Raw genomic sequence first — 16,144 nt, 5'->3', positions numbered from 1 at the left:
TAAACATTAAATCCGTTATTGGATTAATACATGAACTATAAATCAACATAGTCAAAATCAATGGAGCAAACACACTTTTTATAACACATTGTGCAGAATTTTTGGTAAAACATGACATTATCAGTTCTGATCATGTATATATTGGATGTAACAATCCATTTGGATCTTTTTAACTTAATATATAATTTAAATATATAATATGTAATATTATATATTTAACATACATTTATAATAGTAAACTTAATATACAAATTAACTTTTTAGCTATAAGTTTAAGTTGGCTTATATATATATATATATATATATATATATATATATATATATATACAAACAACAGTTCATATTTTTGAGCATATATGTACATACTGTATGTTAGAATTTGCCTATTTTGGGAAAAATGTATGTATAAATATGTGACTTTTTATATCAGCTAATACCATATACATGAACATATATTTCAAATATGTTTTTTGCATATATATTCATATTAGATAGCTGTATGAGATTGCATTAAAGGCATACGTTATACACTCACCTAAAGGATTATTAGGAACACCATACTAATACTGTGTTTGACCCCCTTTCGCCTTCAGAACTGCCTTAATTCTACGTGGCATTGATTCAACAAGGTGCTGAAAGCATTCTTTAGAAATGTTGGCCCATATTGATAGGATAGCATCTTGCAGTTGATGGAGATTTGTGGGATGCACATCCAGGGCACGAGCTCCTGTTCCACCACATCCCAAAGATGCTCTATTGGGTTGAGATCTGGTGACTGTGGGGGCCATTTTAGTACAGTGAACTCATTGTCATGTTCAAGAAACCAATTTGAAATGATTCAAGCTTTGTGACATGGTGCATTTATCCTGCTGGAAGTAGCCATCAGAGGACGGGTACATGGTGGCCATAAAGGGATGGACATGGTCAGAAACAATGCTCAGGTAGGCCGTGGCATTTAAACGATGCCCAATTGGCACTAAGGGGCCTAAAGTGTGCCAAGAAAACATCCCCAACACCATTACACCACCACCACCAGCCTGCACAGTGGTAACAAGGCATGATGGATCCATGTTATCATTCTGTTTACGCCAAATTCTGACTCTACCATCTGAATGTCTCAACAGAAATCGAGACTCATCAGACCAGGCAACATTTTTCCAGTCTTCAACTGTCCAATTTTGGTGAGCTCTTGCAAATTGTAGCCTCTTTTTCTTATTTGTAGTGGAGATGAGTGGTACCGGTGGGGTCTTCTGCTGTTGTAGCCCATCCGCCTCAAGGTTGTGCATGTTGTGGCTTCACAAATGCTTTGCTGCATACCTCGGTTGTAACGAGTGGTTATTTCAGGCAAAGTTGCTCTTCTATCAGCTTGAATCAGTCGGCCCATTCTCCTCTGACCTCTAGCATCAACAAGGCATTTTCGCCCACAGGACTGCCGCATACTGGATGTTTTTCCCTTTTCACACCATTCTTTGTAAACCCTAGAAATGGTTGTGCGTGAAAATCCCAGTAACTGAGCAGATTGTGAAATACTCAGACCGGCCCGTCTGGCATCAACAACCATGCCACGCTCAAAATTGCTTAAATCACCTTTCTTTCCCATTCTGACATTCAGTTTGGAGTTCAAGAGATTGTCTTGACCAGGACCACACCCCTAAATGCATTGAAGCAACTGCCATATGATTGGTTGATTAGATAATTGCATTAATGAGAAATTGAACAGGTGTTCCTAATAATCCTTTAGGTGAGTGTATGTGATCCCTGGGAAACAAACTACTGTTAAAAAGAGCAGATGCAACTTCATAATCATCCACCAACGTTGGTTCAAAATATAAATAAAACAACTGAAATCTCAAATTTGGACATAACAAAATCCATATGTGGTTAAATGACAGTAGAAAACACTAACATTGCATTCCTTGTCTAGTTCACACAATGTCACTATGATGTAAGGCATGTAGTTTAAATGCCTTCAAACACTCAAGGAGTGATACATCAGCCTGTTGTATTTTTTCGTTTTTGGCCCGACATCATAAGGGCTAGGAAGCAGGGAGTCGGTAATGCTACGCTTGCCATTTATCAAACGACAGGGTTACTGTGAATGCCTATCGGTGGGCGCAGTTTTGTAAACAAACAAACGAAAATATTTCTGCAGTAATAAATACAGCATGTCTGAACCAATATACAGCCCATCGGGGTGTCACAGGCACTGATAAGGAGAATGCAAAAAAGGCTGAACCTCAAACTATTTGATTCAGTAATGCCAACAGGACATTTCAGATCTCTAAACAAAAGATTATTGCTCACCCATATCACTCTAATCTTGTTGGTATTCGTAGGCATTCGTACGTAAAGTGTACACGTTCTTGTTTGTATGAAGGGGTGAATATCCTAACTCCCTGTTACTCTTACAAGTTATAGCTCCACTTTTATAATCCTCCTTTATTCTTACTATATAAAGCAATGTCAGGTCTGTCTTTAAAGGTTTACAAGGAAATCAATTTGTCTATGGGATAAATGAATGTGATTTTTACTTCCGGAACCACACTGTTGAGCTCTATTGCATTTTTCATCTCACTTTTGCTTTTTATGACACTATCAGTTAAGTTTAGGTTAAAGGTTTAGGGTAGGGTGGTAGGTTTTGTTGAGCATTAACTTTAAAAACCTCATCGGTCTGGGAGAAAATTAAACTCGCTTTTAGCGCCACCCAGTGGACTTTTGGCACGATACGAGTAATGAACAAAGTCATATCGTTTGGCAAACATATTGTCATTGCCACGGTCAGGGCTGGACTGGTAATCTGGCATACAGGAGATTTTCCCAGTGGGCCGATGCACTTTGGGGCCGTTCAGGGGCGGACTGGCTATCGGGAGAACCAAGTAGGCAGGTGGGTCGACTGCGATATGGTCCGAATCAGCCTAAAATGTGCCGGCACGTTATGCAGAACGAACCACAAAACAGCACCATGATATTTACATTTACATTTACATTTATGCATTTGGCAGACGCTTTTATCCAAAGTGACTTACAGTGCACTTATTACAGGGACAATCCCCCCGGAGCAACCTGGAGCTAAGTGCCTTACTCAAGGATACAATGGTGGTGGCTGTGGGGATTGAATCAACAACCTTCTGCTTAGCAGTGCAGTGCTTTAGCCCACTACACCACCACCACTCCATATGCAGAAAAGGACCCCTCACCCCTCACCCCTCACCAATTGGGCCAGTTACTATGTAAAATCCCGGGCCGATATCTCTTCCCAGTCCAGCCCTGGCCACGGTGACATGTTTTTCACGAAATCAGGGTGCATAAACATTTGTGTGTTTTTCATATGTGAAAGTGTTACATTTTTGATGCTGTCAGTACATTGATGTACGTGACTGTCCAAACTATACTAATAAAAATGCGCTTGAATCAAACTATACCTACGAATACCATGAATAATAATGAGATCACGCTGTTCATTTGGAAGTGTTTTTTGCTAATACATAGGACTGAACTGAAATACGTGTGAAATAATTCATAAGCAGTGAATTTTGTAAATAACTGAAGGGAAAAAAATAGTAACAGCATACACACTAGAGAAAACACTCTTGAGAATAGTCAAAGGTTTGTGATATCCTTTTAAGAGAATTATGCATGTGTATATACAGCATTCATTTTAGCATTCATAACCAGCTTCTTTTTCTGTTTTTCTTTAAGGGAACGAAGGGGACAAGGATGTTTTGGGACCACAATCCAACTTCGGAATTTATCCAAGTTATTGCAAAGAGTTTGACAAAGAAATACATTGCCACTGGGCATATATTCACAGTGCACTAATATTTTGCAATTAGTATATGCAAAACTAAACCTTATCTGAAAAATGAAAATGATATTTAGCCCTCATGCAATGAGCTAGTCAGTGTTAGGTTTTCCTTTCTAATTCTCTATGCTTTGCTGTTGGTTTAGCCCAGTGAAATCCAAAGGGACTTGGTACAAAAACAAATTAGTTCTTTTTTGCACATTTAACCACCCAGAGATGTGCATTTTTGTTGTCTCTTTGTTATTCTCTTTTCACTCCTGTTTTAAAACTGATAATTCACTAAAAACATACTAATTAGAACAATTTGCCTCCAATCCAGGAGGGTAAAGCAACATAGGGTGTCATTTGAAATATTTGAATGCAGTCTTGTGAAACACAGTTAACAATGTGTATGGTAATTTCCACTGGACTAGCCAGTAACCAGCAGGTGTCTAGTTGCTATGGTAACCCTTGGCAATTACCAGCCCATAATCACGGCTAACTGTTTCTCACAGCGTCCTAAAACTTGGCTACGAACACAAATCTTTATTACTTTTTGCATCTGAATATTTAATACACATACTGTATTTTCTTTGGGGCCCGTTGGGACACAAATCAGGTCTGGTCCACAGTCCAAATCTACTGGATTATATTTGATTTGAAACGTAAACATTAGGAACAAGCCCCAAGCTCGTTCAACGCATTATAATTTTCATTAGCTGTTACTATTGCATGATAGTGCAAAAGCAATATCTTTCCAATTTTGTATTGCTTTGCATGGCCTACATAACCTTCACTGCGTATAAGGAAATAAGTGAATCATAACAATATCTTGAGTAATACAATCCAGTTCACAAAATTAATAAAGTGGAAACAATAACAGCAATTTTGGAGGATGCAAACGACATTAGATACAGTGTTTATAGCACTTCGGAAATGTAAGCCATGCAAAACTTTGTTTGCATTATCTTGGTCAAAACGTGCACATAAAGAAAAGAACAATACTGCAACTAAATAAATTCATAAAAAAAATATATATATATTTTCGGTAATGTAAAATAGTCTTAAGAAGAATAAGAAGAAAATAGTAGTTTTACTTTTTTCAATGGAGCACAAAAGGAGATGTTAGATGCAATAATAGCCTCAGTCACCATTCATATATGCACATTACCTTTTGGTAAACATCTCTGTGTTCAGCAGAAGAAAGAAAATCATACGGGTTTGAAACAACATGAACGTAAATAAATAATGAGATAATTTTCTTTTCGTGTTGAACTTTCTTACAGAGTTCTAAAGGTCCTGCATAATAGGAATCGATGAGACTGAAAAGGTGTGTAAACAAATTAGCAAAAAATAGTAAACAAGACTTTGAACATCACCAAGCCAGACTGCAAACAAGCATTGTTACAGAGACGTAAAATGACTCCCAACCTGCGAAATTATCGCACTTTAACGTTTCCCCACGGCTCATAGAGTTCCATTAAAACCATGATTAAACTAATCAACAGACTCATTGGTGCCTGTCAGATATCATCGCTGCCTTCTCAATTAGCCAAAGCTCCTTGAACTCATTTGCACATGTCGTCAATCGCACGCCATCACCCTCGCAGGTCCTCTCGGCTGCCCCCCCACCCTCACCAAAATGAGATAAGTGAAATAATCAGTCGGGAAATTAAACATCGTAGCCTCCCCAGACACCTCTCGCAAAGCACATCATTCCGATTAGAAAAATCATTTGCCATTTGTGAATTTGGAAATATGCAACTTACTCTTTTAAGGTAATGAATCCTTCCGTATAACCTCATAGCCAAACTCAATAATAGGAAATTGTAGTTAGGAGGAATGGGCAGATTTGTACATTTAGATCATTTTGGTGATAGGGCTGGGAGCAACAACTGCAGGGTTTTTTTTTTTTTTTTGGCTTTAGATTTTCTGAAGCAGATATCGTTGACACAGATACATTTTATAAGATGTTTTCTTGTGGCAGAGATTGAATCCAGTTTACAGAGCCAAAACATTTCAGAGAAGAAGACTGCATAATACAATACAATTAATTTGATTCACCCTGCAGGAAACAAAAAGAAGCTAAAACCAGCCTAAACTAGTTGGTTGGTCTCAGCTGGTTTATCATGATTTTAGCTGGTCTCCCTGCATGATCAGCTAAAATCACCAACTGAAAAGACTGGGAGACCAGCTAAAACCAAATGCATATAATTGTATTTACTACTTCTTGCTGGTAAAACAAAACAAAAAACAAACAAAAAAACTAGTTGGCTGATCTCAGCTGGTTTATGATGATCTTTGCTGGTCTCCATATCTGGCCAAGCTGGAGCTTAGTTGGTTTAGCAAGTTGGCATGCCGGTTTCCCAGCCTGACCAGTTAAAAAGTTCCCAAAACTCCTCTAAATCCTCCAACTGACAAGACAGGGAGACCAGCTAAATCCAGCTAACCAGTTGAGGATGGTTTTAGCATTTCTTTTTTTTCATGTGGTGTTATACATATTTACTTGATAAAATGAATAATTAAGATTTACAAAATCTGAAATGCAAAATTGTATTTACTTCTCCCTGCTGGGAAAACTAAACAAAACCAAACAAAACCAAACAAAACAAAGCAAAACAAAACAAAACAAAACAAAACAAAACAAAACAAAACAAAACTATACCAAAACAAAAAACTTAACAAAACAAACCAAATAAACAAAAACAAACTAAACCAAACCAAAACCAAACAAAACAAAACCAAACCAAAACAAAAAACTAAACAAAACAAAGCAAACCAAATAAACAAAAAATAAACTAAACCAAACAATACCAAACAAAACAAAAACCAAACCAAACAAAACCATACAAAAACAAAAAACTAAACAAAACAAACCAAATAAACAAAAAACACTAAACAAAACAAAACCATACCAAAACAAAAAACGAAACAAAAAAAAAAAAAAACTAAACAAAACCTTACCGAAACAAAAACAAAAAAATGAAACCATACCAAACAAAACAAAACAAAAAAAAACAAAACAAAACAGCTGGTTGTTGGTCTTAGCTGGTTTATCAGTAAAGCTGGTCTCCTAGACTTGCATGCAAAAAAAGTGTCCCAAACCTCTTTATAACCACATTACTGAACAGCTTATGCAGGTTGGGAGACCATGTATTAATAGTCCTTAAAATGGCTTTATTTTTTAAATGCAATGTTTTTATTTAGATTGTTTTATAAAGTGAAATAGGACCAGGACATTTTCTTGACAGGTTTTGAGTGAAAAAAAAAAAAAAGTTGGTATGTGAGTATAAAATATATATATATATTACACACTTCATCTTTCAGCAAAAAAAGTAGTCACCTGGCAATCAACCCTTGCACATTAATTACATAAAACATTAAAATCCCTACGTGGCTCATCAGTATGTAACAGTATGTCAAGCTCCGTCCTCTCGTAATACCCATTTGTGCCTTTACAACTCTGCGATTCACCCTCTTCAGCCTATAAAGACAAGCTGTCAGGTAACCCGAATTATTCAAGCCCCTCATCCTCAGATGCAGCCTTCATTTTCCACAGCTATATAAAGATCCACATCAAGCTCAAAGTGGAATAGGACCCTTGAGTCTTGTGAAGCACTGGGTACAAAGCAGACCTCTTTATCATTGAGTAGAGGGTCAGGTCAGCTTCCCTCCAAGCTTGCTTTCAATAATCGGAACAGTAATTTAAAATACAGCTTTTGCAATACTATAGTCCGTCGTGGTGCAGAGGACAAATTGGTGCAAACTTACACGTTTCTTCAAACCACCTTTAAAGAAAAAAGTAGCATCAAAACAAATTTCTGCCCGTATTTGGTATAATGATAGCTGGAAACACTTCACAATAAAGTTCTTTATGGAAGCTTAGATAATGCATTAAGTATCATGAACTATTAAGGTTTATTAATCTTAGTAAATGCTTTATATTTAAAATGCATTGTTTTTTCTATGTGTATATATATATTTCAGCAGTTATACATATAAATGTTATTAAGTTAAACACACTATATTCTAACAGACTAAAAAATAATTATATATTTTAAATGTAGTTTTTTTTAGTTATTACTTATCCTTATTTTATCCCCAAATCCAAACCCCTTTGACTTTGTTTGCTCCTTTACAACACACAATGAGACTGTATGCACAATGTCTACTTCACCATTCACTTACATTGACCATTTTTACCACATAATGACAGTAAATGGTGACTGAGGTTTTCATATATGCTCATAATCTTCTTGTGTTTTCCACAGAACCAAATAATACTAATAATATTAATACAGGATTGGATCAACATGGGTGGGTAAAAGAAAGCTGAAATTCCATTTTTGGGTGAACTATCCCTTTAACATTAGTTAATGCATTTGTAATAATGAAGTAACAATGAAAATAACATTTAACAGCATTTATTGATCTTGGTTTTTTTATCAGTATATACTATCATTCATAACTTTCATTATGTTCATGTTAGTTCATATTGCACTAACTAATGTTATCATATTCCTAGTTTAATGTTAAATATATTAGAAATGCACATTTAGTACGATTAATAAATGCTGAAAAAGCATTGCTCATTGTTAGTCCAAGTTAATTAGTGCATTAACATATATAACCATATTGTAAAGTGCTATTGGATTTCAAAGAAGAAAAAAATAAAATAATTGATCTGCAATAATTGAATACAGACCCTCATTTTGCCATATTGTATTCAGCTTGCAAACAAAAAATATATATTTTTTTATCACTTGACTCAAGTCAGAATAATATAATTTCAGCTGTACATAATAACAGCTCACCTCTATAATTACCACGAGGAAGATGAGGTATTGATTACTTTTGCGCAACCATAAAAATAGTTAACCCAATTTAATGTTGCATTGTTTGTTCTGCTCACAACAAGAGTAGGGGTTTTAGAATAAAAGAAATACACACAAACGCTCTTTGGGCTGAGAGGTTCACAGAGTATCGGCTTGGTGTATTGATCTGAGCTATTGAATTAACTGCTGTCAACTTGCAATGGTCCTGCAATTGTTGGTTACCTGGTAATCCAACTCATTTTAATTTCCAACAAAGATCTATAGGAAACCGGACATCATATTTATTGATGACATAAACATATTTTGGTCAACATAGTGCATAAGTGCAAAGCAATCAAAACGATGAAAATGATAAGGGAAAGAGATTTGCGAATGCTTGTATAAAAATAGGTGTTACATTAAAATATCAGTATTACACAACATAATTATTACTTCAATTATTATTTATGAATTTCATTAAGATATTAAAAATACATATTAAGAATGAATACATATATTCATTTTTAATACATAATATTTAGTCTAATGTTAGCTGGGAAGACCCTGTGGCCTTCCATCTTCCAAAAAGAAAAAAAAAGAAAAAGTGCAGACAGCATACAAAGACACTTTTACTTTGAAATCGTTAAATGATGCAAAATTTATCTTTGACGCTGGGGTGTGCCACTGCAGAAAGAAAGCCACTAGCACAATGCAAGCTACAGTAATTGATCAGAAACTACAAACAAAAGTTTTGTACAGAAAATCATGGGACATGACAGACATAATATTGATGTGTATTGAAAAAAAATTTGAAAATACATGGCAAAGAGTATACCAATAAATACAGTACTTACTTACAGACTAAAGCAGAGAAATTGTCCTGCTCGGTCAGATGCGTTGCTGTATAGTATTTCCGTTAAAGTGTTTTTTTTTTTTTATTCTTTTGTACTTGTATGTACTGTAGACCCCTCTCCCCCAGCACAAAAACCCTTTAAATTCACAATATTTTTATGATTATATTCCTGAAAATGTATTTGGGTGAGATTAACCTGTACACTGATTTACGTGTATTCAAACTTTGACTTAAAAAAATAGATTTTGCATTGCCAGTTTTACATCACTCGTGCTTTTGTCCAAGTTCTGTGAGCTCTATTTATATATTTTCATTCGTACTTATTTATTTATTTCTGTAATACCATGTGGTTCTGAAATTAAAGTAACATAGTTCGGCACACCCCACTGAAGGTTTGGAATATTTTTTTTGTAGTTGTTGTATTTTGTGCCAAGGCACCCTCCAGTTTGAGTCAGTATAAGGGGAAAAAATGCTTTAAATGCATTTAGATGCAGACAGAGATTTAAAACTGGCTTTGTGTCGTCTGTTTCTCAAGAACTTCAAGGTAGTCCGGCTCTATTTGAAGTTTTGCCTTTAGTTCCAAATAGTCGTTTCTATTGGGTTCCACAAAGACAGTACTTGGTGCCGTACCGTATAGCATAGTCTCTCGTATTCCTTCGGGACGTAAGTACTGGCGCCTGACATCGAAGTTTGGTTGGTACGTATACGGGACAGGGCCAGTGTACTTGTATTCAAATCTGTTGCCAGCATTCGATGGAGATTTATCTGGTTCCAGAATTCCTCGGAAGAAGTGTTCCACGTCTTGAACAGGAGATGGCTGCTCGCGAGGCTCAATGGTGCTAACTGTGTAAGTAGGACTCCTCAAGGTGACTTCCTGGTCTTCGTCAGTATTACTCCTGTAAGTGACTTTCAACTCATGAAGGTTGGGGTAATCCTCAACGGCATTACCTTCCCTGGACCTATAGATTGGGTTTTTGCACATATGACCTAATGGATGTGGGATGTACTCATAGACGTGTCCTGCAGGTGCTTTGACCTTGGGGACGGAGCGATTGCTATAGAGGTTGTACTGAAGGTTGAAGGAACTTACGTCTGAGTTGTTTGTACTGTTACGGTCACTCTGAGACTTCTTACGTCTCTTCATGATCACCACAAACAGGCCGGCTGCCACGAAGACTGACATTATGAAAACAAGAAGGAGGCTGAGAATCAAAACAGACAAAGGAACATTACTGGAAGGGGTGTTGAACCTCACGGGCGTCTTGGTCGTAGTGATACTGTCTGCTAAAGGTTCCTCTGAAGGAACCACAGTGGACACAATGATGTCAGAGTAATCGGGACACAACTGCTCCGAAGGGACAACCCTCATGTCCTGTCCTGCAAGCCTCTTGGGCGTCACACACTTGATATCGTTGACTACCGTTCCAGTGTTGAGCTGCTCCAACCAGATCTTCATGCCGACTGCGTCACAAGAGCATTCCCAAGGGTTCTCAAACAGGTCAATCTGAACTAGCGCTTTCAGCTGGTCTAGAACTCCGCTCACGGGCAGATTTTGAAAGTGGTTGCTGCGAAGATTGAGCCGGGAGAGTGACAGACTAAAGAAGATGCCTCCCGGCAATGTTTTCAAAAGATTGTTATTGAGGAAAAGCAGCTGAAGGTTGGGCACAAAGCGGAAAGTCCCACCTACAATCTCTCTAATCTTATTATATTCTAAATACAAGTACTGCAGACTCTTTAGCCCAAAGAACATGTCTGCTGTGAGTCTATCAATCAAATTGCCATTCAAGTACAACCTACGTAGGTTAATTAAATCCCCAAAGGCTCGATCATGGATAAGTGCTATTCGATTGTTTCCCAGGTGCAGTAAATCCAATCCCTCTGCCTCCACGAAGTCAGATCTACGTACAACAGGGATGTAGTTCCCCGTAAGGTACATCTTTTTGGGATTGTATGGCTTGGGCATTAGATCTGATATGTTTTCGATCTTTCTTTCCTGGCAATTCACATTGAGCCCCAGGTCGGATATTTGCAGATTGCATGTACAGGTGGTAGGGCAGTCCAAAGGCACGGGAGATTTGGTCTGAAAAGCAATGATGGGTCCATAGTTGTAGGGGTTGCCTGGAATTCGAGATGTGGGCTTTGACTTGGTTTTGCTTGATTGGCGGGTGCCCTTGGTCGGCCTTGATGAGGAGCGTAGGACGGCCGAAGACGTGGCTGATGCTGTCACAGCCGCCGGTGTGGTCTGGAAATAGCCACTAGTGCTGAGTGGGGGAGGTGGGCGCATCTCGTACTCTGATATGGCCCTTCTGGGACACAGTTCCTGCTTGGAGACCTCATCCAGATCCCTGCCATGGAGCCTGAATGGAGTCTCGCAAACCACCTCCCCCACCAAAGCAGTGTAAGCGATGCTCTCGAGCCAAGCCTTAAGCGCAATGAGCTCACAGGAACAATTCCACGGATTCTCCTCGAGCTGTAATTCCACTACTTTGTCCATATGCTCCAAAAGTCCAATGTAAGGGAACATTTTCAACCGATTGCCCCTGAGATCCAAATGTGTCAAAGGTACATTCCGGAAAATGTTTGTGGGCAGAGAAGACAACAAGTTGTCATTGAGAATGAGCACAGTCAGTTGATGAAGCCTGCTTAGAGCATTCGGTTCGATAGTACTAATAAAATTATAATCAATCTGAAGATATTCTAGGCTTTCGAGTCCGACAAATGTGTCGTCCCTAAGCATGTCTATTTTATTATTGTTCAAATGTAGTCTTCTTAATCCCTGGAGTCCATTAAACGCCCCAGTCTCCACCTCCGATATGTCATTATTACCTAAATGCAAAATGGTAACTCCAGTATAATTTATAAAGTCATTGACGGATAATCGTTTCAATAAATTACCCGTCAGCAAAAGATGGTACGTGGAAAAAACCACCGGACTTATTTCTGACAGTCGCACGATGCCTCTGTTCTCACAGCTGACTGTCAGAATACCTTCCCTCTCCTCGCAAGTGCACAGATTCCTACAGATCTCCCCATAATCATCATACATCTCAACCAGACTCAGAGATGTGGCGAGCAGCAATATTATTTTCAGTATCCAGATATGCATTTTCTTGTGCAGGAATGGCCAGGTTCACTGTAGCGCAGTTGCAGTTTGTGGTATCATCTAGAAAGGGGAAACAATGGGGTGAGTGACTGACACTTGAACATACTATTTCTATATCTGCAAAGTACATGTACATCAAATGACGGACAGTCCAAAGACATTACAAAAATATGAGAAAGATAAATATCAGCATACTTCCCATTTGTGTAAATCTTACGCAACAATAGTTGCACAATGTGCACTGTTCTTTAATCTAGGAATTTTGCAATGCAATAGCTTGTAAATGGATTAAATTATTTACCATTACTATTCTTATTTTTTATGAATTTTTCTAATCAAGATTAATGCTCTCATCTACATATAGTATGTCAAGTCGATTGATTTATTCACCAAAAAAAAAAAAAAAAAAAAAGAAAAATGTAGCCTACATCATGTAAATGTCCATGATATTTCAGATACAACCACAATCTGTTTCAGTACCACACTCAAGCACATTCATGAAGACATATGACACATTGGGGAGAACGAAGAGAGAACGTTCTCGCTCCTTTGCAACTGAAAGTAGTATTGACTGGCAGAAATACGAGCCACTCTCCAATGCGCAATTTGGGAATGCATTTCCAACAACATTTTTTGCAGCATCTCAACTCAAAGAGGTAAAATGTAAAACCAGGAGGCTTATACACTAAACAAATCGACAACATCCCCATGGTTCCCAAGGACTTGAAGGTTTGTCATTGAGAATGATGGCAAAAATCGACAAAGCATTTGTCACTCTGGAAACTGCTATAAATATCAAATGCAAATAATTTTTCATCGCCATCACCAGAGACACAACATCCCCAAAACACTGAAAACCAAGAATGCCATTTCCTTTACTCACCCAACATATCCGATGACAGTTTTTATCAACTCTCAACGTGTATCCAAGTTAAACCTCAGAGTGAACAACACCACATCTACGTTGTCCAAATGTGCCTGTGTTGAATTTCCCTCAATGTAAGTGCTATGTGACAGTCATATCTCGTCCCTCAGGCGACAAAGACGCCAGTTGATTAGAAGCAAAACGCGACGTCATCGATTATAGCCTGATTCCATCTTGATGGAGCTCAAAACAATACTATATTAAACCATTTTGTTGAGCATCCGCTATGTGTAGAAGCATTTGTATCCATGCTAATCAACCTCTCTCTCTCTCTCTCTCTCTCTCTCTCTCTCTCTCTCTCTCTCTCTCTGTTCTCTATCTCTCTCTCTCTCGCGCGCGCGCGCGCCCTCTAAGATAGACACGAACAAATACACACTTACTTGGACGCACGAACACACACATATACACACACATATTCACAAATAAAGCACATAAGTATAATGCGATATGCTACATGTATGGGACAATATGACTTAAAAAAGTCGAATTGAGTCTATGCAGCGGTATTAATTATCCATCAATAAAAATATAACAAGTAAAAACAAATAAACAAACAAACAAACGAGTTTATAATGTCACGAATTCAAACAAGAGCGCATTCAGTGCCTACGAAATATGTCCACATCTCTTTCCAAAGGAACGCGTTGGAAAATATTCGTGATTTAAGATCTTCAAAAGGGCTGAAGCGTCGTATATTAAGTTGTGTAACGCATACATGATTGAATATTTCACAAAAGACATCAGCACAAGTGTTAAGAGCCAGCTTTTGCCAATACCCTATGCAAGCGCAACTGCATTTCAGCACCACGGACAGATCCGGGTGCATAGAAAAACGGGGCAATCCATATTCCTTACCCGCCTAAATGTGGTAAATTCGCACACCTCATGATCAATCCATAACCTTGAAGACCACCGGTTCCTTTTTAGCTGGACTGAAGGGATAATTATCCGTGAAGTGGTTCGTGATAAGCCCGGGTGTTACAAACTCTCCCTGGAAACGTGACGGTCAGCAGGCAAAAAAGGAGGAAAATGCAAGTTTAGGAACATCAGGCAAAATCCAACCAATGCAATGTCCATTTTAAACGGCAAGTTGACATTTATTGACATAAATGTACGAACGTATCCACAAGCAATCGAAGTCTTTTCGTTCTCTCAATGCGCGCACCGGCAAAACCGACGCGCGAAGTACGCATCATCCCCGGACTGATTGCGAGTGGTACGGCTTGTATCGCGTTGCCTATCTTCTTCGCAGCTCTCTGAATTCTCCGATGCGAGCATATTTGGGCTGTTTTCGTAAAAATATAGCATATATATATTTCTATTATTATTATTATTATTCTTATTATTATTATTATTATTTTCGCACACGATTCCAATTAATCCGTCTGTGGAGATGAGTTGCCATCTTAACTAGAGTGTTTCAACTAGTGGAACTTGGATTTCCATTGGCTCACTGTTGCTGTACTGTCGTCAGATCAATTGTAAATTTGGGGCAGGGTGGAATATTTATGAGAGGACTTAAAAATAAAGCGCATCGTGTACAGTATATTGCACTGTCTCTCTCTCTCTCTCTCTCTCTCTCTCTCTCTCTCTCATTTTACAAAACATAATAATTGAAGGGTGATGGTGATGGTAAGACAATAAGATACAGAAAGAAGAGAAAGTAAAAAAAGGCAGAGAGAGAGAGAGAGAGAGAGAGAGAGAGAGAGAGAGAGAGAGGCCCGTAGAGGGCAGTGTAAATCTGTAAAATAAGCTTTTAGCATTTGAATGCAGTACACAACATATTTAACTTGTCATATTTCCCATAGATAAGTTGCATTTTCCATAATTTGCACAAAATTCACACCGATCACAATTTCAGTCAATTTCCTTTTGAACCAAAGAGAACTCTATGACATTAGACATGTCTTACAGTGCAATAAAATACACTTTTAGGTTGCATTGTCGTCATTAAATTTACCCTTTGTGAGAGAGAAAGTCCTGAACCAATGCTTCATCAACAAAATCACCCTTAAGGCAGGGATTGGAATTCCTTCTGAGGTCGCAAGAAGCAAGATTTTATTTCTATCTATGATTTTATTGACTGACAGATAAGCTAAATGACAGGCAAGCTTCAACCTTGGGTTACTAATGCATTATTTGTCACCTGGAGGGTGATATAGTTTGTCAGATAACTGAAAAAAGACAGATGCACACATGCCGTATGCCACATGAAGAGGCCTCACCAAATGTATTTGGAAAAAGTGTATAAATGTAAAATGCATACATGCAAAAACGTATAAATGTCATTGCATTAGCTGCAAAAAAATAAATAAATACAAAATCAAGCACAGTTGCATCTGCAAGCAAATGATATCAGAGCTTTTTCAGAATGATCTTTTGCACAAGGACTTATAACAAACTAGTGTCAGTTTTTTTAGTGGATATATGGTCTTGGTTTGGTGGGGGGGCATAGAGGAGACTACATGCAGCCATGGCCGTAAAGTGATAGCAAACCACACATGATATAAGATATCTTTTTATGGTAATCAGATTTTTGTCTTAATCAGCAGTGATGAGCGACGGTACATTCTATCGATTGCTTGTTTTCTATTTTTGGAATCGCGTGGGTAACTCTGTCCACTGTGAACTCACACTGGTCCAAAAACATAAAAAAAAAAGAAGGCTG

At 37.9% G+C, this 16,144-nt stretch overlaps 1 protein-coding gene across 2 annotated transcripts; it reads right to left on the bottom strand.

Annotated features, from left to right (window-relative positions):
* Window positions 1–8,722: 8,722 nt before the first annotated feature.
* On the bottom strand, window positions 8,723–14,984 carry LOC127644073 (SLIT and NTRK-like protein 5). Of its 2 annotated transcripts, none has more exons than XM_052127085.1 (2): window positions 14,332–14,984; window positions 8,723–12,611 (listed from the first exon to the last, which is right to left on the bottom strand). In XM_052127085.1, the coding sequence occupies exon 2, from the start codon at window positions 12,552–12,554 to the stop codon at window positions 9,951–9,953; it is 2,604 nt and encodes an 867-aa protein (XP_051983045.1). In that variant the 5' UTR covers window positions 12,555–12,611; window positions 14,332–14,984; the 3' UTR covers window positions 8,723–9,950. The 2 variants fall into 2 exon arrangements, with proteins under 2 accessions (XP_051983045.1, XP_051983047.1); XM_052127087.1 differs by lacking the exon at window positions 14,332–14,984 and adding an exon at window positions 13,435–13,636.
* Between the last annotated feature and the right edge of the window lie 1,160 nt (window positions 14,985–16,144).

This window comes from Xyrauchen texanus, chromosome 5 (genome assembly GCF_025860055.1).
Source record: "Xyrauchen texanus isolate HMW12.3.18 chromosome 5, RBS_HiC_50CHRs, whole genome shotgun sequence".
Lineage (NCBI taxonomy): Eukaryota > Metazoa > Chordata > Actinopteri > Cypriniformes > Catostomidae > Xyrauchen > Xyrauchen texanus.
This window is presented reverse-complemented; position numbering and strand designations above follow the sequence as displayed.